Source organism: Anopheles stephensi, chromosome 2 (assembly GCF_013141755.1).
Source record: "Anopheles stephensi strain Indian chromosome 2, UCI_ANSTEP_V1.0, whole genome shotgun sequence".
Classification (NCBI taxonomy): domain Eukaryota; kingdom Metazoa; phylum Arthropoda; class Insecta; order Diptera; family Culicidae; genus Anopheles; species Anopheles stephensi.
The window spans coordinates 57551261-57573505 of NC_050202.1; the positions used below are offsets into that span (position 1 = coordinate 57551261).

Here is a 22245-nt window from a genome sequence, read left to right on the forward strand (position 1 = left end):
TACTCAACAAGCCTTTCATTCTTGGCAGAAATGTAATGAGTCATGCGGTCCAATGTTTGGTGGGCATCACGTTCGTGGTAGATTACGATGTGTGTCAGCGCCATGAAACTTTTTAGGTAAGTTTGGGAAAATTATGATTGTTTTAAAATTTACATTATGGTATGGCATATGGCAGAACATTCCATGAGCTCGAATGAGTGCTTTTGAGAACATTCCGATGATAGCCACGTGCTCACCGGCTTCGAAAAAATCTTCGAAGTTTTTAAACATTCAACTTAAACGGCAAAAATGCTTGAATTTATTATATTTTCACAATAAAAACTTCGCAAACTTATTTTCCTACCAACTTAACCGATCCCAACTGTCAACAAACTCTAAACTTCTGCCAAACTGTCAAACCACATGGGCCTTCCACCATCCCACAGTGAAGCAAGCTGTCAAACTAGTTACATGACACGACCTTGCGTCTTGCACACATCAACCCAAACGCTGATTGTTCCCTGCTGGCCAGCCCAACAGCGAAAAAAACGCACACGGACACAGACGAGACAAAAGCTGGTGCGTAAGGAGGCTCGTCAGGTGCTCGCGGGCGTGTGTATAGCCAGCCGTTTTCTTTTTCCTGTGGTCCGAGAACACATCCTTTCTCCGCGGAACTCTCCTCAAATCTCTTCCCGTAAAACGGGAGGCTTAACCTGTGCAGAACCAAGCGTGTGGCACCTTACCTGCGTGCGTGCGTGTGCGTGAGTGAGTGTTTATTTGTGTACACACACCGGGATTTCCCTGCGGTTTTTCTGCGGCGGAAGTAAATAAAAACGTATTAATCGGCAAACGGTAACGACACATCGGTCCTTTCCGGTGCAAGCTGGTTCCTTTCGGGTGGAACCGAACCGTTCTATTGCAACTAATACTGCGGCAAAGGAGGTCAGGTCTTTCACTTGCAACTGGGCGAAAGCGACACGGGGCGACAGAGAAAGAAGCAAAAACGTCAACTGCGGCGATCTCGCTGCTTGCTATGGTGACTGTGCAGTTGTGCGCGAGTATGTGTGTGCGTGTGTGTTTATGTGTACGCGTTGGGTAGAGGAGTGAGTATGCTGGTATCCATTTTTGCTCCGATCTGGGAGTAACAAGCAATAGCGCAAAAGGACCTGTCGCATACGGCGGCCTCGTATCGTTTGCACCCGGTTCAGTACCATTTCCGGTTGCGGGAGAAGCGTGAATCGGAAGTGTCAATCTCGGAACACCGAAAACGAAACACAACGCAGAGGACCTTCCAGCCTTCCAGTGTAAAACCCTCATCACAATCACATCAATCGCAGCAAACCGTCAGACCCTTTTAGCGCGACCAAGGGAAGAACCACATCATCATTCGCTTAAAAAATTGCAAATTTACACGATGATCGCTACTAAGCTCGGTTAAGGCTGCCCGTGCCTCCGTGCGGACGGGTGCATCAGGAAAAGATTAAGCGATAAGGTGAATCGCCAACACCCGAATCCTGAAGACTGGTGGTGGTCAGTCGTCGGTGGGACATACACACGTACGGTCCGCGGATAGCGAATGTGGTGCACGGTGTACCGCGGTTCGGTGGTTGTTAAAGCGGAAAGCGATTGCTAAGTGTGCGCGTGTGTGTGCACGTATGTGGGCCATCGTGTGTGCGCCCTTGGGTTGACGACGACGTCTCTAATGCGCGATATGTGATGGTGCTGTAGAGCGAAGAAAGAGCCCTCATCTCATTATACATACCTCAAATGGCTTTTCTAGCGGCGTCGGTACACGACGGGCATCCCACTGCTTGCTATGCGGCCTGCAAGAAGTGCTAGTGAATGTGTGAGTTTGAAATTGAAGAAGTGAAAAGTGAAAACATCAAACACCCTACCGAAGACGGCCCACAGCACACACACATACCGTTTCGTTCCCTTTCTCTCTCTCTCTCTCTTTCTCTCTCACTCTCTCCTCCGCCCTTGTTTGCCGTCTGTGTCGGTTGATGTGGCTGCCAGCCTGCTTGGCATACCACCAGCACCACCACCCTCCATCGCTTCCGACCACCCAATCCAACCGGATCCACCCTTTTTAATAATATCATTTCGGTGCGGGACACCGAAACAATCCCCGTGACTCTCGTTATCCGCGCCTTCCTGTCGGCATTAGGGGGCCGGTGCTGCGGGTCCACGGCTATTATCCACCGGAGCGCATCGGGTAGGCAAAGCGAAAATCTTCGCCAACAGCCAGCCAAACGGGCAAAGAAAACAAAACTCCCCGACCGAACAAACACACAGGAAAAGCTCCCGTTTAACACACAGCCGAGCGCGTGTGTGTGTGTGTGGAGTGTGATCGTGAAAATATCATCTCCCCCCGGACGGCGAACGTGGTTCCCGTCCCGTGTGGCGGCTAGGGCTCGCACCTAACCGTCGACCGTGTGGTGGTTGGGTGCATATACGTGACATTGTAGAGCTGGTTGCACTTTCCGGGCCCGAGCTCCAGCACCAAATCCCCGGAACTGCACGCAACGAACGCACGATGGACCATTTATCCAAACCAGAAGGTAAGCAACATGCATGCTTTGTTTCGCACATTTTGGAAATAGGAATCTTGCAAACGGGGAGAAGATCAACGGGAAAAACAGAGGCTCAACAAACAACTGAGAAAAGTACACGTACGCGTGTGATTTAATTACTCGGTAGTATCTGCAATAGGGTGAATCATCTGTTTTACTCATCCACTGTGCGTGTGGTGTTTGTCGGGAAACCAACGCAACGCGCGGTTAAATGCAAGGTGACCAATATTATGATTACTAGATCGACAAATAATTGCGTACCGAGGTGCGTGATGTTTGCTTTTCAATTTATTTTTTTTTTGGCCCGAATGATAATGAAAATACCTTGTTTGTAGTCAATTTGACTGTATCCGGTATGGGATATGCAAATGACGTGTGCGAGTACCATTATTCAACAATTAACTATGTCCTCGCGCCCTGCAAGAAATCATACCTACTATCCAGGATCTACTATCCGTCCAAGCTTTCCACCGAACAATGGTCCAATGGACGAACACACCCTTTGGCGTTTTTTAATTAACTCAACTTAATAGCTTCCGTGTACGGTGGTGGTGACAAGCGCCAAAGAAGGGAAAATAGCAACACTAAAAGGATTATGAATGTCCTCGGTGTGTGTTGTTTCATGATGTTTCCGTTTGACCTAGTTTGACCGGGAACGGTGTAAGGGATACGCACACCGATGCCCGACCACCTTCCGCTTCAATGACCTTTCCCAACACTGTTGCCATGGTGGTGTAGTAGTATATTGACATTTACTTTCGCTACCATACTAAAATCCTGGAACCCAGGACACACCGCAACCTGTCAAAAGTTCAACGAACCTACCGAGCCTTTCCCGGGGGCCTGCTTTCGGCGAACGGCTTTTCGGTTTAAAAGTTCCGGGGAAGGGGAGATTGCGTAGGAGTGTTTGCAGACCGAGGGAAAATCTACTGACCTACATTCATCGGAGTAGCGGGTACCGAGTACCTAAATCGGTACTGGGAAATGTCAGACAAAATGTCAAGACTGTTCTCTGCCCCCTGAAGATGAATCCGTGTATATTCGGGTTTTTGCAAATGCCATTGCGAATGTCGTTCCCTATGACCGGATGATGGGTAGCAGCAGGAGAAGATCAATATTTTCAACTAGCTTTTCGGTGTATTTGGCGAAAAGTTTTCCCTTAATTTCTTGACACTTTTTCTATACCTCCAGACTGATACTCATCCTCTAGGGAAAATCATCAAAGTGTCGTTTATCAGAAGAAAAGGAGAATGAATGGGAAAAAGGATAAATCCAGGGCACACATGACCGAACCCGATTGACGATGCTGAAGTGCCATATCCTGTCGAGAGTTCGACACGTTGACCAAGAATGGCAAGAAATGGAAATAGATCAATTACAACACTACTGGTTGCTTACCGTTTACCGGTCTCCTCCGGAACAAGAAAAACGGAAAGCACGATGGCAGTATTTTCCCTTTTTTCCCTTCTCGGCCGATAGGACAACATTTTTCCTCTTGTGAAGGGGCTGCATGACACAGTGCTAAATTCTCCGAACCGAGAGGGATGTCCAAGAATATAAGCATCCAGCGATGGTGGCTGTTAGCACCATTTTATGTCCTACAGTCGAGGTTGGCTTGCAAACGAACGAAAAAATGGTCCGATCAATAGAAATTAACTTTACGTCGATATAGAATTACATTCCTGCAGTAAATACGTGTAGTTGGGCATTAGTTGTCATTCTGTTTTTTTTCTCTCTCCCTCGTGGGAGTGAACGTGTCATCTTATTGAGATGTTAAAAAAGGCCAAAACCTCCCCCCTGCCCGTTTGAGTATAGCATTCGGAGGATGACTCAATATGAAACTGTGAATCGAATGACGATTTCACTGACTGTCATATGCCTGCCCGAGGTTGCCTTCCCTTTGGCGGGTCTGGCGAGAATCTAGGCCAGACGGTGATCCGTGCGGCCACACCCAAGATTCAAGATTACATGTGGAGAAGAAACCGCCACACTTCTATTGCTTATGGCGGCACACACACTCACGCATACAGACACTAACGGGCGGCTGTCTGTATGGTACAGTGTCCTACTGCTCCGTGAAGCCCTTCCGATGTGTCAGAGATCGGTTGGTCAAACTTCCCGGTTGTTTTATTTTTTTTGGTGCGTTGTGTGTTGAAAGTTAGTGCTTCTCTGCTGGTACACACTTGCGCGAGGATGTCGCGTCATCGCGCGCTCAACGCTTGATAAGATTATTGTAGCGGCTGGTGGTGCGCTTTAGTACACACACGCACACACTCGTCTTGCTCTGGCGCAAAAGCGGATGTTGTAAGTGCTTTTTATCGCAAAAATAACAGTCGACGGGCAGTGGTGCTGTAAAGTTTGGTGTGTTATCATTTATCCTATCTGCTTTCCGTTTGTATTTTTTTTTCTCTGCTGGCTGCTCCTTTGTTTCAGCTTGCAAAAGGGGCACAACTTGAAACCCTTTCGGAAACAGCAGAACCATTTACTAAGTATTCAATTAAATTTTGCTATTAAATCACCTGCGCTCGCAATGCCATCAACGGTTAGCCGGTCCAGACCGTGGCGCGCCTATCACAAACTATTATGACCGCTTTCAATCAATATGGAAACATTTCTTTTTCTTTCACCATGCGAGCGAATTATCGTGAAGCAATGATTCATGGTTTTTTGTTTTTAATTTTATATCAACCGGACTAACACCATTTATGGGCAGCAATTTATTTCGGTTTTCCGCCATCTCCCGCCCGGTCTTAATTTATTGTGTGTGTGTTTATTTACCTTTATGGAAGCAAAACATATGATCACATAATATTGTTGTGATCTTCAGTCGGAAAATTGCTACGGAAAAACCCCGCGTGGAAAGCGTGGTGTTTAGAAAAAATTCGAAACCGAACGCTCCATCACATGATTGTATAATTTGTCCAAAATAGGCACAAGAGAGAGAGAAAGAGAGAGAGTTAAAATAAAAAAGAAGCTTTCGCGGAGTTATCTTCAGTGAAACAAGAGGTGCCGCTTTATCGGCATGACGAAGAATATTATTTTTTGGTCGAAAGCAAATCCCTCAAACGCCATTGCAGGGGTTTCATCAAACTGCGGTGCGCTGAGACTTTACATGAATATTTTGTTTAGCTATTCTAATTACAATCGTTAAAAGCACCCTAAGTCATAAAAAAACTAGTTATTAAAAAGCCTTTATGCAGAAAAAATGTTTTATACAATAATTCTACTGTTTACTGTTCAACAAACATGCATCAAAACGGCAGAATTGAGGATGGCGGGTAGAATTGCACATTGCTGGAAAAGAAAAGTAAAAGGATTAAAGAAAAAGATGTAGAAGCATTAATTGGGACGGCCCGGTAGCCGAGGCGACAGCAACGTCGGACTTCACACGGCAGGAACGGGGTTGAAATCCCATCCAGATCGCGTGCTCCGGGCTGACTTCTTTGCAACGGGTAAAATTAATTAAATGAAAGCCAGAAATGGTAGGCCGAGAACTCTCGAGTTTGTAGTGACAAGGAAGAAGAAATATTGATCAATAATACAGACTGTTAAATTACGGAAAAAATAGAAGTTTACATTTAATTCTTCAAGCAACATTACTGTCCATTACTACAAAAAATGTCTGCAAAGTCATGTCAGCCTTAAATGTCGCTTAAATTTTTTTCCTCAAAATCATCTTAATTTTTTTAAAAAAGGTTGTACAAATTTATGTCCAAATCAAAGTTGATCGAAGGTTATATGACATGTCATCTAGTAATTCTTGGTCTTGAGAAGAAAAAAAAGAAATTTCTATGCGGCTCGTTACACCGAAACGCTAGGAAAGCCCTGCCCTTATTACATTCTTTGCACGTACGGAAACCATGCTTTTGGGAGGCGTCATATGTGCGCGGCCTTTACTTGCCATTTTCCCTGAGCTCCTCTTATGCTTTGTGTGCGTATTTAAGAGCTCAGGGGGATTTAGCGTTTCGGCACATTCTTTCCCCCAAGTTTGCCACTCGTTCGGTGTATGACTCTTCACAAAACATGTTCTCAGTCAGATTTCGATATGGACATTACCAAACAAAAGCTCTTCAAACCTCCGTTACGGAACGGCAGTTCTTTTAATATGTTACTGTAGGCAGTAGAAATAGCTTTAATATTCTGTATCATAATTTAGTAACAATTTTACTTTATATAACACACGCCCTTTCCCTTTTTCCAAGCTAGAGCACTACACCACAATTAATGATGCATCAGTTCAAAAGGCGTTCATTTATTCATAAGAAACCCAGAAATTAATGATCATCCGTAATGTTTCTATCAGCAAAAGTTAGAGGCCAAACTATCGTTGCTTTCTTCCAACAATTTCTCCTTCCCGATCGATCGATCGATAGCAAACCGAAACCTTGGCCAATTTACGCTGGAATAATTTCTCTTCATAATCTTTGACTTAGTTTAACAAAAGAAAAATGGGGGAAACATCACATCGCACGTGGAAAAATCGCCCGCAAAACAAATTATCTTTCATGAGGCAACGTAATGGTTTTCGATGAGACAGACCAGTTGGAAAATCATCACACTTGAGCTGTTGTCGCCACCGCCGCTGTTGTGCTGTTGTTTGTCATATAGGAAAAGGCGATCATTGTTGGTGGCCGTAAAATAGTAATCGGTGGGTAATGTTACATTTCTCCCTGTATCAAAAAAAAGAAATCATCCCTTCATTCAGAGCACCCACTATCTTATCGCTGTTATCTGTGCCGCGGTCAAGTCTGGGCCGCCGCGTTCCTATTGTTTCCAAAATCGATGTTGTACGACTTACGGCGATCGATTAAGTTGGTATCAACCAACCTTTAACTTTAATGCTTCAGGTACTGCATAGTGATCGTTAGAAAGAGGAGAACGAACGTCGTCGTTCACTGTTGATTCATTCCTTTTTTTTGTTTCGTCACAATTTTATAATTCATACCGACTTGTTGGTCGTTGATCGAGTCTCTTTGTGCGCTTGCTTCACGCACATATGCAACCAGCAGCATACTGACATACTCACCATCATAGGGCCAGGGGAGCTTCCCGGGGGTGAGTCGGCCCGGATGAGTCATGTGTAACTTTGCAACACAAATTTATGGCCACCAATTTGCATACGAACAATGCGCTTGAGATCCGTCTCGTTTCAGCGGACTGCAGGTGACCAGCCCGAGCCGACCGCCCGAGGCCCACCACATTCCCGTAGTTACAGTTCGGACACGCGTTAAAGCTTTACGAAAAAGGAATTTTGGAAGTTATGTTTTTATTAGAGGAAGAGATGTCTAGATGTGTAGCAGTTGAAAGTTTAATTCTTCCAGACGTTCAGATATTGTTTTCCCAGATAGTAACAGTCTCAAATAGCCTGTTTAAAAGATGGCGATTTACTTGGAGATCGTCAGTCCCCTCATTCTCTGGTGAAGTCGTATGAAGTTTATTCTTACAGTACTCCATCAAACTTTTCGCAATGCGAGATGATCCCATGGTCGTTCAAGCTCGAGAGCTTGAAGGAAACAACCTTCGTCTTCCCTCTGTCGTTGGCGTTATTGCTCTGAAAGCAAACGTACCGTGCATCATCACCCACATCCATGGCGCGATTCTGGTTTGTTGTGTGTCTTATTTGATGATCACACACCACACTAGCCAGTTTGCTCGCGGGACCTGTTTCGGTTTCAGGGCCAACCGGCTGGATGATGTATCACTTTATCAGCGACCATTTGACTTAGGTGTCGCCTTGCCCACCCGTCTAACGTTACTTGCTTTGGGTGTCATCTACAGCGCCACGTTTCATTGCATAATGCTATCTGATACGATGGTTGATCGCTTTGGTTTAGCATTAATACTATTTACGTCAGAGAATGTTTGATACATTCGAGCAGATCCCAAGATATTCTTCACTCGGTACAAACGGGGTTCAAATCCCATCCAGACCGGCACCCCGTACGCATGGCTGACTGCTTTGCTACGGGTAAAATCAAGTCACAGAAAGCATGAAAAGGCATGTCGAAACCTTAAGAGGTTGTTAGTGCCAAGGAAGAAGAAGAGTCTACAGTGTTCTGCCATTTAAAATGCCAATGTTGAGATCAATAAGAAACCTGGAAAGCTCAATGAACTAAACTTTGCTCCTCAACAACAAGTAAATAAATTTTGTGAAAGATCAGCTCAAAGCACCATTGTCACTAGTCGACGAATAGCCAACATAATAGTAAGATCCGTATTGGGATTAGCTCTTGATCGTTGGTTTATCTTCAGACATATTCCTAGTAGAACGGCCTCTGGTAGTAGAAGAGGCGACATAGGAGCTGTGCCTCCGTAGTGATGATCTACCATACAACTACGGGGTATCAATAAGCTAGTTAGCCAGCAATTGCAGCCATGACCTTAGAGGAACATCTTCTTCTCTTTTTGTTTCTTGACCTAACGACCTCTTAGGCCTACCATTTCTGACTTACTAGACTTATTGATACCGCATAGTTGGATAGTTAGTCCTTGCTATGAGGGAATTGCCCAGATGGGATTTGAACCCCGGTCCTGCCGTGAGAAGACTGGCGCTAGTGTCGGTTCTTCGCAGAACGAGATCTGAGATGGCACTTTAGCGGGAAGTTTACGTTGTCGGGAGCTGACAGAAATAAGGGTGTGAAAAATCTCAACTGCAGGGCACGAAAAATGGTAGCCGCTAAATTTGACGGCTCTGGCCATGCGTAACAAGTCTGTATTTAAACTGTTTATTGGTTTTATTGGTTTCCTCAGTATATCTTCGCTCTTTTTGTCGTAATTACGCAGCTGATGTCACAAGAATTCACATCACATTTCAAGTTTATCTGTCAACTCAGCTCAACTATAACTAGATTTCCCTATCAAAAGTCACACCACATATTCATAATATTAGCCACTTGGTTGGTCAAAACTATAACGCACCATAACCAAATGCCACATTCCTCCATTTAATGTGTACGCGATGTCGCAATGCATAGAGCCCCCACAAGATCGCGCCACTATATAGTGACTGATGACGATGTGGTTTGTTAGAGGAAGTGTTTCATAAACCTTCTTCCACCGCACCGCAGTGGATTGCTGCTTTAACCTGCATTCGCTGGGATCGGTTCGGCCGGGTACGTACCTCGTCCCAAGAGTGGCCTCGGCAGAGTCGTGCCTCCAGCTTCCGTTGTTGCTGCATTTGCAACGATGTCACTTTTTGCCCTTTGGACGAAGAAGTGTGAAGCTACCACGACATGATCGATCCAACCATTCCCGTTCGCAATGTCGCTTAGCTATGTTTATGGCTTACGTTCTTAGCTGTCGTTTGCATCCAGGGGTTGTGTGTTGAAGTTAGCCTAAAAGTGGAGAAGCTGTTCGGTTGAAAGATCGACGACTACGACTTTCGACTTTGAAGCATACCAAACGAGATGATGATCGAGAGAGAGCGAGAGAGAGACTGCGAGAGATCGCGCGAAGGAAAGGCGCGCACGTGTGTGTGTGTGTTTTATTGTAAGGGTGGTCACCACTTTGGCGGTTGTTCACCTTTTTCCTGTGGTTATGCCCGCGGTAAGGGTCGCGCTGCTTTTGTTGTTGCTGTTGTATTTCTATGTTTTGTTTTCAATTCTTTCGATCGTGTGTGCTCTCCCTCGAAACGGGGTTCACTCTCGCACACACTCTCGCTGACTGTGGCCATTCCACAGATGAGATGATCTCAGGTGTGTGAGCTCTGCTATTGCCTATTGCCTTTGCTACTACACGGGGCGCTCCGTACACGAATGGCGTAATCGGGAGTGTCTCTAGCATGGAAGGAATTGTCTTAAAGCTTCAAGAACAGCCAACAAAATATAGCTCCACGTTTATGATAATACTATGCACAAGGCACGACCCGAACTCGGCGTGAATCATTCATGCATAAAGCCCCTCAAACTGGTATAATGAACCCGGTATAGGCTGGGCTTCACAGATTAGAATCACCGTCTGATCTTTAACGTTTGTGCTGCTGCAGCTGGTTGGCTTTGGGCTCGCGTGCACCATCATCATACCTTTTGCTTCGTCCGTTTGGCTAGACCAACAACCAGGCCAAACCTTGTAACAGGGCACACCAACCAGCGTGCGTTGCCGTTTACACTGTGGCATTAATCCGGGGAGGGAAAGTGAAACAACCACGATCTCGTCTCCCCCCCCTCCTCCCTCCCTCCCTGTCATCACTTTCTGGCCATCACGGGGAAGGTCTCCACGGTGTAGATACATATATCCGTCTCCAGAGCAGTTCCCGGGCTCTCGAAAACTAGGCAGAAAACAACATGAAAGAGAGCGAGCTCGTCAAGACTCTTGTGCCTGATCGAAAGGCGCGGACTCGCTGCCAGCACGATCTCCACTGTCACTGATCGCAGCCGTTTGGTGTCTCGCCCATAGCGCAATAGACATACGTTTATATAGGTTAACCCGCTGCCCAAGATATCCGCGCGTCTCGTGCGGAATTCCAATCTGACGAATAAGACCTATCCAAAGTAAAGTACACACCAACCGGTATGCTCTGGTTGAATTTCGAAACCATGTAACTTTAAAACTCTACCAGACAGAAGAGGAAACACCGGAGCGCGACTGATGATGCAACCTTTGTCCTACTTTCAGTGAGCGCGGTCGTCGAGTTCGACTACACGGCCAAGGAACCGGACGAGCTGACGCTGAAAAAGGGTGCCATCATAACGAACATCAAGGTGCAGGATGGTGGCTGGTGGGAGGGCACACTGGTCGCGACCGGACGTACCGGCGTGTTTCCGGACAACTTTGTCCGTGTGCTGGAATCGCAGGACAAGACGCAGGTCGTGCTCAGGTATGCACGGTCGCTTTTCCAACCACTTCCCCTAACGCGTGTAACGGTGCCGTTTTCTCCGTCTGCTTCCAGAGATAAAAGTGCGACGCTGAATCGAAGGTGTAAAGTCATCTACAGCTACCAGGAGAACAAAGCCGACGAACTAACGCTAGCGGTTGGTGATGTTATCGAGTTTTTCGAAGAGGTAAGTACAGCCAAAAGCCACTGTGTGCACTATGCCGCAGCAAAATTATAACACGCGCTGCTTACTTTTAAGGTCGAGGAAGGATGGTGGCGCGGCAAGCTGAACGGGCGAGTCGGTGTGTTTCCGTCCAACTTTGTAGAGATGATCGAATCCGTCTCGCCCAAATCGTCCAGCCGCAAAAGTGGCAACGTGGGCGGGCTGGGCGTAACAGCGATCGATGGCACTGGCAGCATTAGCGGTCCGTCGGCGGGTTCGTTAGGCGTCAGCCTTTCCAAAAACAACAGCCTCAACAAAAGCCGCACCAGCTTGAACAGCTCGCGGGAGGACCTCGATCGGCACCACGATGCACCTTCGCTGCCGCCGAAACCGGTGCGCGAGCTGTGCAAGGTACTGTTCGCCTATCAACCTGCCAACGAGGACGAGCTGAAGCTGGTGGAAGGTGACATCATAACGATCCTCTCGAAGGAACTGCCCGATAAAGGCTGGTGGAAGGGTGAGCTGCGCGGTCGGGTCGGTGTGTTTCCGGACAATTTCGTTTCCCTGCTCCCGCCCGAGGGTGGCAAATCGTCGTCCGCACACATATCGGCCTCGGTTCGATCGCTTGCCAGCAGTACGCCGGGTGCAGCGGCCACCGGCAGTCTACACCATCCGGGTGTAGTGTCGCCGGTAAAGGATCCACTGCACGTACCCAAACCGGACCGTCCGCCCGCAGCGAGCAAGATGCAAATGTTTGGCAAGCAAACGTCCAACTCCTCCCCCTCCTCGGTGACCACCGCCTACCGCAAGGAAAGCTTCGGGTCGAAGGATTCGTTGAACGAATCGACCGGCAGTGTGGGAAGCGTTGGTGGTGGCGCTGGTTCGGTGACCGGTTCGCCGACGTACAACAGCGTTGCCGCCCACCGGAAGTCACTCGAAAGCAAGACCACGGACAGTGCCGCACCACCGGCGACGACCTGCGGCGGCGGCGGCGGCCTCGTAACGGAGAAACCTCCGCGCAAAAGCTTGGAAAACAAAACGTCCGAGATACGCAAAAGTTTGGAAAATCTGGACGACAAGAAGGCAACGCCACCCCCGGTGCTGGGTAAAAAGCCGCAGGTGCCGATCAAAAAGTCTCCCTCCATCACGAGCGTAACGGGGAATCTGTTTTCCGGGCTGAAGCAAAAGGTGAAGGGCGGACCGTCGATCGACAAGAGCGACAACAAACCGGTGGACGAACGGGACGGGGTCGGCAGTAGCAAGGCGGCAGGGGCGCGGTCGGAGGTGGCGGACAACGGCGATCGGTCGATCGTTGGCGAGCGGATCGAGGTGGAGCTGGGCCACGTGGAGCGGGGCACCTCGGTACTGAAGGATATGCGAGCGAACCGAGCGAAGGCACCGAAACGGCGGCCACCCTCCTCGCCGAGCAGTATTATTACGACCGATCCGAACGCAACCGGAAGCATTACGGCCAACGGTGGTTCGTTGAGCAATGGGAATTCGGGCCTCTTCAATCAACTGTCGCTTTCGTTCGAGGCCGACAGTCCAAAGCCGGACCTGATGGCTAACGCGCCGTTCGGTTCGAACTCCGCCACCGTGCAGCAGGGTGACGGCGAGGAATCGTTGCCCAAGGTACCGAAACCGCGCGAATGGGAGAAGAACAAGGTGCCGTGGATGGACGAGCTGAAAGCGAGCCAGGCAAAGAAGACGACCGCAGCCGAAAGCAAATCACCCGAGCACGCTCACCATCACGTCGTTTCGTCATCCCAAACCAGTCAGCAGGAGGAGACGAGCATTTCGAAATCATTCCATGCGAGCGCCACCACCACTACCGGTACACCACCGATCGGGCCGACGGGTGGTAATGCTGTCCGTGCCCGGCTAATGGAACGATCCGCCACGACGACGAGTGTCCCGTCGGAAGGCAACCATACCAGCAGCACGAACATGAACAGTTCCTTCGATCTGATTGCGTCCTGCAATCGGAAGGAAGCGAACACCGTCAGCAGTTCCGGTGCGCAGCAGCAACCGCATCTTCCCGCCACCGTCGAACCGTCCAGCGTCAGCGCGATGACCAAATCGATGTCCGCCCTGTCAACCACCACGACCAAGATTGCCATCTCCTCCTCGTCCACCGGGTCGGTCTCTTCCAGCACGTCGGCCGTGACCGAAAACAATGGCACGCATGAACCGGAAACGAAGGCCGCCACCACCACCACCGCCGCCCCGGCGCCAAACAGTCGCCCGGTCAGTGTGAACCTCCGGAGCACAAGCATCTCACCGACGCCCCAGAACCGCAATGCCAAAACGATTCACATCGTGGGCACGACCACCGGTGCGAGTAAACCCGCGCCCACCTCGACCATGCTGGTGGCAGCCGAATCGACCAATGCTACCCCCGTCGCGCTGGACAACGTGTGCAATCGGGTGCAGGAGCTGGAGCAGAAGGTGAACCGGATGGAGCGCCAGCTAGCGACACAGAACGGGCTGATCGAGGAGCTGACGCGGCTGTTGCGCGGCGAATCGGACAAGGTAAAGACGCTACAGCGGGAGCTAGAAAAGTATGCACAGTGCGTCACGCAGGTATGATGAACGGAGTAACCTCCCTAACGGAAGTGGGAACGGTTTTTTTTTTTTTGTTTTGCTTTTTCGCGCCTAGTATTACATTTTATTCATATTTGCTGCTAGCAAAGCAAGCGTGGCGGCCACTTACAAGATGGCCGTCGTCTTCGTGTACAGGTGAATTGAATAGTTACGGTAGGGAGGGCGTATAGAGATCGGATTGTCGCAGAAGCACAAACGGAAGGCCGTAGATCCGGCGGATTTAGTAATTGTTTTCTTGGGACCCGTATTTGTGGATTAGAATTTATGTTTGCGGTACGCGCTAGTGTGTGTGTATCAATGCCATTCAAAAGGTGTGGAATGCTTGGTGTACAGTGTGCGATAGACGCAAGCACGCAACAGAATCGTAGGTATTATCAGTTATTAACCCTCTACTTACCGAAGAGTATCGGTTTTCTTTCGAGTGTGTGGACCGGTGGATGACACGCACACACGCCCGTAACTAGTAGTAACGTAAGCGCGCTAACGTTCATTTCCTATCAATCATTCCAATCGCTGCTTTTCTAGCCTACTACTACCGATAGCAAATACCGTACGGATACTATATATAGACATATACATTAAAGCCTATAAGTATTGACACCCGCAGGAAGGAAAGATTAGTGAGGGTTCCGAAAACCCAATTCCCAAACAACTAAAACAACCACGCAGCAATTGAAACTAACTAAAAAAAAGGTGGGTCGATCGGAACGACGAATTCGGTCGCGGCCCCATCATCATCATAACACTAAACGTTGGAACGAGAGCTGAGATATAACGATGAAAGAGAGCGAACCCCTGGGTACGAACCCGGTACGGATTTGTTGAGGTTTGTGGCTTGCTTTTATATATATATATATACAATCACACGCATACAATTACGTACACATAGTTAGTGACACGATTCCTCCCGCAAGACGTAAAACGTTTATTCCGAACCACAACCCGCAAGCGGTCATCGATAGGAACGTAGCTGGATGTAGGGTAGAAGCGGGCAGGCATATTGCATTTCGTCATTTACCATTAAGCATGCCCGATCGCGATCGAGCGTACGCGATCTGGGGCTAATGTGGGACCGCAAAAGAAAATCCGTAACCTACTGTAACCGTGCCCGCCGTGTTGTGCTGGGAGGCCGAACTGCAGCCAGCCAGCATGGTGCAGTAGCGTGTAGCAATAGTTGTAGTCCGATACCTTAGTTGTACTTAAGCCCGCGGGAGAACGAGGATCACATTAAAAGTATGAAAAGCGCGCAACTGGAGCATACATTCCCATTGGTGGTGAGTTTTCCTTCTTTTCTTCTTCTGCGGTGTGCCGAAATATTCAGTTATGATGTCATGCGGTGATGTCATTGGGCGGTCCGAGGTGGCCGAGGCGACACCGGCGCAAGGTCTTCGCATGACAGGACCGGGGTTCAAATCCCATCCAGACAGATTACTGTACTACGGGTAAATTAAGTCACAGTAGGCCAGAAGTGGCACGCCGAGACTTCTCGAGGTTGTAGCGCCAAGGAAGAAGAAGATGTCATGCCTACTCCACAAGCACCTGACAACCAGAAGACTCCTACAACTGATACGGCCCGGTAGTCCTTCACGGGTAAGAGTCCTGGACTGGCGGAGGACACCAATGCACTCGCAATTTGGACCGGCGGATGGTAAGGACTATTCTTTGGCGACGGTGTGTGCGGGCAGGGAGAAAGAACCACGAGCTAGCTGAGCTGTTTGGTGATCTTGGTAGGAGGATCTCCGGACTCCCGTGCCCTGCCAAGAAGTTGCTTGACAGCAAGCTCATTGGCTGGATCAAGTGGGGTGTCAGACCTGAGCGAGATCGGATGCAACCATGGACCGTGTTGCCCTGGAAACGAGTTGGACACCAGGCCATGTCTTTTAGACGTGCTCCATAGATCGAACCAGTTCAGTCGGTGTGATCATTCGTTTCCAAGGTTAGGTGTTTGGTCGCAATAACGATGGCCATAATTAAATATTTACCTGAGGCAATCCTTAGATGGTGTGAGTAAATGAATCAAGTTCTTCAGCAGCTCTTCAATGTCAAGGAGGGACTTTGCATTGAAACTGATCACGAATCTTTGTGGACACCAGAGTTTGATAAATTCTTCATCAAAGCCGGTTATGTTTACTGGTTAAAGCTTAAGAATAAGAAAACAACTCCACTCGATGTACGTTTCGCTATCTGTCCAGCATCGTTCAGCTATACAGAACATCTGAGACACAGGTTCTTAGTGGTGTAATACTGACGACAAAATCTCTTGCTAGACGACACCTCTTTTTTGCGAGCGATCCTTTGGACGTTAAAGCCCCTGAGACAGCAAGGTTTCATAGACATTGAGGCTCCTGAAGATGTCGTACTCCGCCATCTTGTGGAAGACCTTGAGTGTAGTCGCTAGAATGATGTTAATTAGACTCGCCAAATGCGGGGGGACTTACCCTTACTTTACTAACTTATTCGGCGCAACAATCATTTAGCGGTCTTGGCCTGCAGCAATCATCATCCTCGAAAATGCTCCAGCGCCTTCGTCTGCCCAGCCTGGCGGAAGCATCAAACGCCATCACTCCATCTCAGTTCCGGCCTACCACGCCTCCTATGCCAGTGTGGACGGCCTAAAAGTACTTTACGGGCTGGGTCGTCCGGTGTCATTCTTATGACATGACCAGCCCAACGGTGCCTGGCAAGTCTAATTCACGATGGTGAGATCATCGTACAGCTCGTAGAGCTCGTCATAGTAGTGGCTCCTCCATTCAGTGTTCGACAGAATTCAAGTCTCAGGGGCGTATGTGAGCGCTGGGACTATAAATGTTCAGTACAGTCCCAGCTTCGTTCGTCGCGACAGGTATTTAGAGTGGAGAAGTTTCCTCAGGCTGTACTATGACCGGTTGGCAGCCAGCAATGTGGTTGTTGGTGTTGACTTTTGACCCCAGATAGGTGAAGTTTTGGACGACTTCAAAGGTGCGGTTACCTATCTGTACATCATCCCCGGCTCTGCATAAGGACAGGGAAGGCATGGTAGCCATAAACTGAGATGGCGTCGATTCTAGATCTTCAAAGTGATCCCGCATGCACGGCAGATTTCGAGAACTCCAAGCGTAGCTAATCAGGTAGCAGTAAAGGACTACAAACATTTTTTTTTTATTTTAAGCTTTTTTTTATTGTTTCTGACTGTTTTGTTTGTTTAACACCACAATGTTCTTCAACAAACCTCTCCGGTTGTTCCTGATGCTTTTTCTACCGTAATCGTCCGCGTCTGTCAGTCCTGTCTGTCGAGTCGTTTCATCTATTTTACAAACTTGTACCGCGCGCGTTATCTCCTGCTAGTTCTTAACAACTTAAAACCAAACACACTCACCTTGCTAGTTAGCAGTAGTGGAGGGAATTGAAACAAGAAACAACTTTAATTGGACCAAAGGCGATGGGCCTTGAGAGGGGCAGCTAGCTGAGAGAGAGTCTGCCGCATCCTCAGGTGAGATTATTCGATGATCCTTGCACATCCACCAGCCAATGGTCGTGTTGTACATCGTTGTGGTCGTGTCTCCTCCTCATTCTTATTCGCCCGTGCGAGAAGACTATTGGAACATAGTCGAGAAAAGGCGCTCGGTCTCGGTTTTAAGCGATACCCCACCGGTCAAGAGGTACCCGGCACACACACGGTGAAACTAAATGGGAAATGCTAGTCACAGTCTCAGTCCCTGGCTTTTCTCTCTGTACCTTTACTACACTATCGGCTAGCTAAACAGATTACTCTTGATCCGTGTCTCCGAGCGTGTCCTTCTGCACTGTTGTCGTCTGTCGATTTGTCTCTGTGTCTCTCATCCCGCTCGTATGTGTGTTGGCAGTCGATTTGTTCATTCTATATTCAAGTGCCGCGCATTCCATAGGAATACGTTAAAACGCCTGCCCCCGCCAGTGGGACAGCGTTGCGCCTTCTTCCAACCCCCCCGTCCTTCTTACAGCTCATCGTGTCCCTCGTCCTCCACCTCGGTCGCCTCGCCCGGTAGCGCATTGTCCGCCTCATCCTCATCGTCCTCATCCTCATCATCCTTGGCAGCCTCCTCGGCGGCCGCTTCCTCCTCCGCCTTCTTGCGCTCCTCCGCCTCCTGCGCATCCTTCACCTTCTTTTCGCCTTCCTGCGTGTCCTTAACGGTGGCGGCCGCCTTCTTCGCCTCCTCCAGATCGTTCGTGATCAGGAAGTTGTCGAAGATCGTGCCCGACTTCACCTGCCACACATCGATGCCGACCGCGCACACCTCCTCCCGCAGGTACAGGCTCTTGTCCTCCACGTACTCGGGATTGTCGATTTCCGGGTGCACCCACACGCCCTTGTACGCCGGGTTGTCGATCTGCTTCGGCTTCCATTCGCCCTTGTACTCGGGATTGTCAATCATCGGCGGTTCCCACTCACCGTCCATCTCGTCGTCCCAATCGTCCGGCTTGGTAGCGTCCGGGTCGGGGATGTGTTCCGGCTTGTCCCAGTCCTCCGGCTTGGTATCGTCCGGATCGGGGATGGTCGCACGATCGTCCCAGTCCTCCGGTTTCTTCGCTTCCGGGTCCTTAATCTTCTTCGGCGGCAGGAAGTCCCAATCGTCCTCCAGGCTGCCCGATTCCACCTTCTCGTTGTCGATCAACACCTCGTACGTGTTGTCGGCGCGCACGACCAGCGTGTAGAAGTGGGTAAACACATCGTCCTTGCACCGGATGTCCTTGTTGATCAGATGGTTCTTGCCCTTGTAGCTGAAGATTACGTGCACCTTCTTGGTGCCCGGACCGCAAATGTCCGGTCCGAACATGACCAGGTACGGCGTCTCACCGTGCAGATCCTTCTGGTCGACCGAGCAGTCGAACACCTTCAGGTAGCCACCGCCGCAATCGATGTTCTGCTCGTGCTTCACCGAGAACTGAATCACGAGCGTATCGTCCTTGTTCGAGAACGGCGTGAACTTGTTCGACAGGGCGTAGAACCGTGCATCCTGGGACGTTTGCAGACCTGCCGAAGACAAAATACGGAAAGGGATTTTGTTTTAGAATTTGTGTCTTGCGCGATTCACAAACACCATCTTGTCACACATTCAATCAATATGTGCGACGCAAGCGAAAGACCGGTAACGAAGAAAGAAAAAATCCCCAGCGGGTAAATGAGGACTGTTGTGTTAAAAATAAGTCAACAAAGCAAGCCGGTCCGGTTCCACGGTACACCAGAACGAAAACATCCAACAGCCAGTAATAAAAACAAACCTCAATATACACATCATTCTTGCTTGACCGTGGGTACCTCTAGAACGTGAAAAAGCTAGACCCACTTTTCCTGTCTGGCCCCCCCTCAAAATATTCAAAGCATGGGGCTTCTGCCTGTAGGTGACCGGGCGCGTTTGTGTACCTTTCTGACACGTTCAATTAAAAAGAGCATCAAAGCATCAAGAAGCAGGCTGGCGATGGGTGGCGATGTCACGCACGGTGACGGTTACACTACGGGCCCGGGGGTCGGGTGGCCACAGTAAATAATTAAAAAAGCAGAAAAACACATCCTTTGCATGGTTCGTGCCCGTTCCCGTCCGCTTGTTGCGTGGAGCAAGGCCAGCAGTAGTATCAGGGGCATTACATGATAAACATCGACACCTTTGCACACGAAAATCATGACAATAATGAGAGACTCGGCCCTCGGAAACGGCCTTTCTTTACCCCCCCCCCCCCCCCCCCCACCCCCTAGCTAGAGTGCTGTGATGCAAGGCCATGGAAAATCGAACCGTAATCATAAATCCATTTGAACATCGGACGCGATCAGAACCGACCGATAAAGGCTGCCTCTGTCTCTACCCACAACGGGCCCCGGCTTTCTCGAACATTCCTCGCCGTGATGCGGAACGCCCAACCATTGCCGAACGGACACGTCACATGCATGTGAACAGAGGTGAGCATAGGAAGCATATCCGCGTTGCCACAGCGACACAGAAGAACATCCAACTGCCAGAAAGAAAAGGGCGAGAAGGAGAGCGCGATGTTTTGCCGGTTTTTCCTGTTCTTGGTTTAATTTGTGCCGACTGCGCGCCGGGTCCGTCATCTTTAAGCATCATGCATGCGTGATGCTCTCTCTCTCTTTCGCACCCGTTGGCGTTACCATAGAAGTAGCATCATCGCTTGCCATTTCTTTACCAATTTTCCTGCTGGGCTTTCCTATGTGGACGGCCGGAAAATTATGCAATTCTGTTGTTCCACGTCAACTCACCGTGGTTTATCAAGGGAGACAGTCACACAGAGACAGGGGAACACACCCACTTTACCAACACACTTTCACCCCTCCCCTTTCCCCTATCCATTTCCATACTGGGATGCAGGTGGACGGACAAGAATAACGGTCATTCACATTCTGGAAAACTGACACGTCGCACGGTGCTGTGTTTGCGATCTAGTCTAGCATTGTCACTTTTCTCCGGTGCGGAAAGAAAAGCTTTCTGCACCCCTCTCTCTCTTCTGACACACCCGTGCCTACCCTACCCACCCACTTACCTTTGTCGGCATCGGCATCGTTGAAGAACTTTCCGGCCGTGTGCACAAACTTGCCATACTCCACACCCTTGTGCTCACTCTGGACCCAGGTCTTTTGCCACGAATCTGTGTAAATCGAAAAAGAAGACGCACACATGCAGTTAGAAAAACGTTTGCCGGGGATAGATAGCCGGATGTGCCGGATGAAACTGGTAGCTGGTCTTCGCACACTGCTTACCGTCTTTGAATCCTTCCTGGAAATACACTTCGGCGTTAACCGCCAGCAGGGCGGCTAATAAAACCGCAAACGTACGCATTTTTTTTGGTAGAAAACTGCACTTCCCGGAGAACTGCACCGCACGCACCGTGAGACTGACCGAACGCACGCAAGATGAACGAATAATTATAAACAACCACCAGGTAGCCCGGTTTTATGCAAAACCTGCTCCCCTTGCCGACGGTGCTGCCCTCTAGGTACGCGCTGATTGGTCCGCGTTGAACCAATCGCCGGCTCACAATTGGCATCGTCTGTGCCCGGTGTGTAACGTTTGACAGCTGACTTGACAGGTTGAGGTATGAGGTGACATAGCGTCAATTAGCAGTGTGTATTTGACGCGTCAAACTATTCCAATTGTCAGTTATTCGTGGGTTTGATTGTGAGCTTTTCGGCCTCAATTTCGGATTTTGTGAGCTGGAAAATTGTTGAACATGTTAAGCTATGAATTGGTACAAATTTGATACTATTCTGAAACTAAATTTAAAAAAAAGTTCTTAATAGGATAGCTTACTAGGCTTATGAACACCACGTTCAGAATACGATTTAGATGGGATTTGACACCCGATCCTGTGACGATCAGCTCTGCTAATGTATCGGCCGCAAAGACTGCTTTGTTAGAACTAGACTATCAGCCTGATCATGAACGTCGAACAGCAGTCGAATCGAATGGAGACGTCGAATCGAACGTCAGAAAATTTGGTATCATCCAACATATTCGAATCGACGAATGTCACATCGATTGTTTTAGCTGTTTTGGTTGTCAAACTGGCTTCTGAGCTGTCAAACCGGACTCAAAATATAAACAATACTGCATGACCATTTGGTTTACAGACAGTGAAAAAGTACAAATAAAATACAGGAAAAGAAAAAAATATCGTCAAATTAAAGTAGAAACGATTGCAGCGAATAAACGCTGTAAACGAAAATGATTTCAGCATATTTCATGTCAAGCATTCGTCGATTGAAAGCTCCGGTTATTACTCGAACGGCAGCTCGAACACTGCTATGATACTGATTGAGCTTTTTGTGGAAGCTTTTTTGCCGTTCGACGTTCATGATCAGGCTGTATATATTGATACAACGACCGGTGGAGCGATAGTGGACAGCGATGACGAAAATCGCGCCAGTCTTTCTAAGGCAGGTCCGGAGTTCAAATCCCATCCAGACCACCTCCCCGTATACAGAGCTGAATACTTCGCTACGGGTACAATCAAGTCACAGAAATCCAGAATTTGAAGACCTCTCGAGGTTGTAGTGGCAAGGTAGAAGAAGAGAAATCGCGACAAAATCGTTCAAACAATGGTCTCAAAAAAAAAGTTTGGTGAAATTAAAATAAATTAAATTAAATTAT

General features: G+C 48.7%; 2 protein-coding genes across 4 annotated transcripts; one reads left to right on the forward strand and one right to left on the reverse strand.

The window, feature by feature from the left end:
- The first annotated feature begins 450 nt into the window (after positions 1 to 450).
- On the forward strand, positions 451 to 15399 carry LOC118506355 (CD2-associated protein-like). Of its 3 annotated transcripts, none has more exons than XM_036043364.1 (5): positions 451 to 1082; positions 1760 to 2540; positions 11166 to 11367; positions 11440 to 11551; positions 11624 to 15399. In XM_036043364.1, exons 2-5 carry the CDS (start codon positions 2516 to 2518, stop codon positions 14114 to 14116), a joined length of 2832 nt encoding a protein of 943 aa, XP_035899257.1. In that variant the 5' UTR covers positions 451 to 1082; positions 1760 to 2515; the 3' UTR covers positions 14117 to 15399. The 3 variants fall into 3 exon arrangements, with proteins under 3 accessions (XP_035899257.1, XP_035899258.1, XP_035899259.1); XM_036043365.1 differs by having other exon boundaries at positions 451 to 744; XM_036043366.1 differs by having other exon boundaries at positions 461 to 558.
- Positions 15400 to 17261: 1862 nt separating this feature from the next.
- On the reverse strand, positions 17262 to 21129 carry LOC118506357 (calreticulin). Its single transcript, XM_036043369.1, has 3 exons — positions 20856 to 21129; positions 20639 to 20743; positions 17262 to 19121 (listed from the first exon to the last, which is right to left on the reverse strand). Exons 1-3 carry the CDS (start codon positions 20932 to 20934, stop codon positions 18085 to 18087), a joined length of 1221 nt encoding a protein of 406 aa, XP_035899262.1. The 5' UTR covers positions 20935 to 21129; the 3' UTR covers positions 17262 to 18084.
- Positions 21130 to 22245: the final 1116 nt, after the last annotated feature.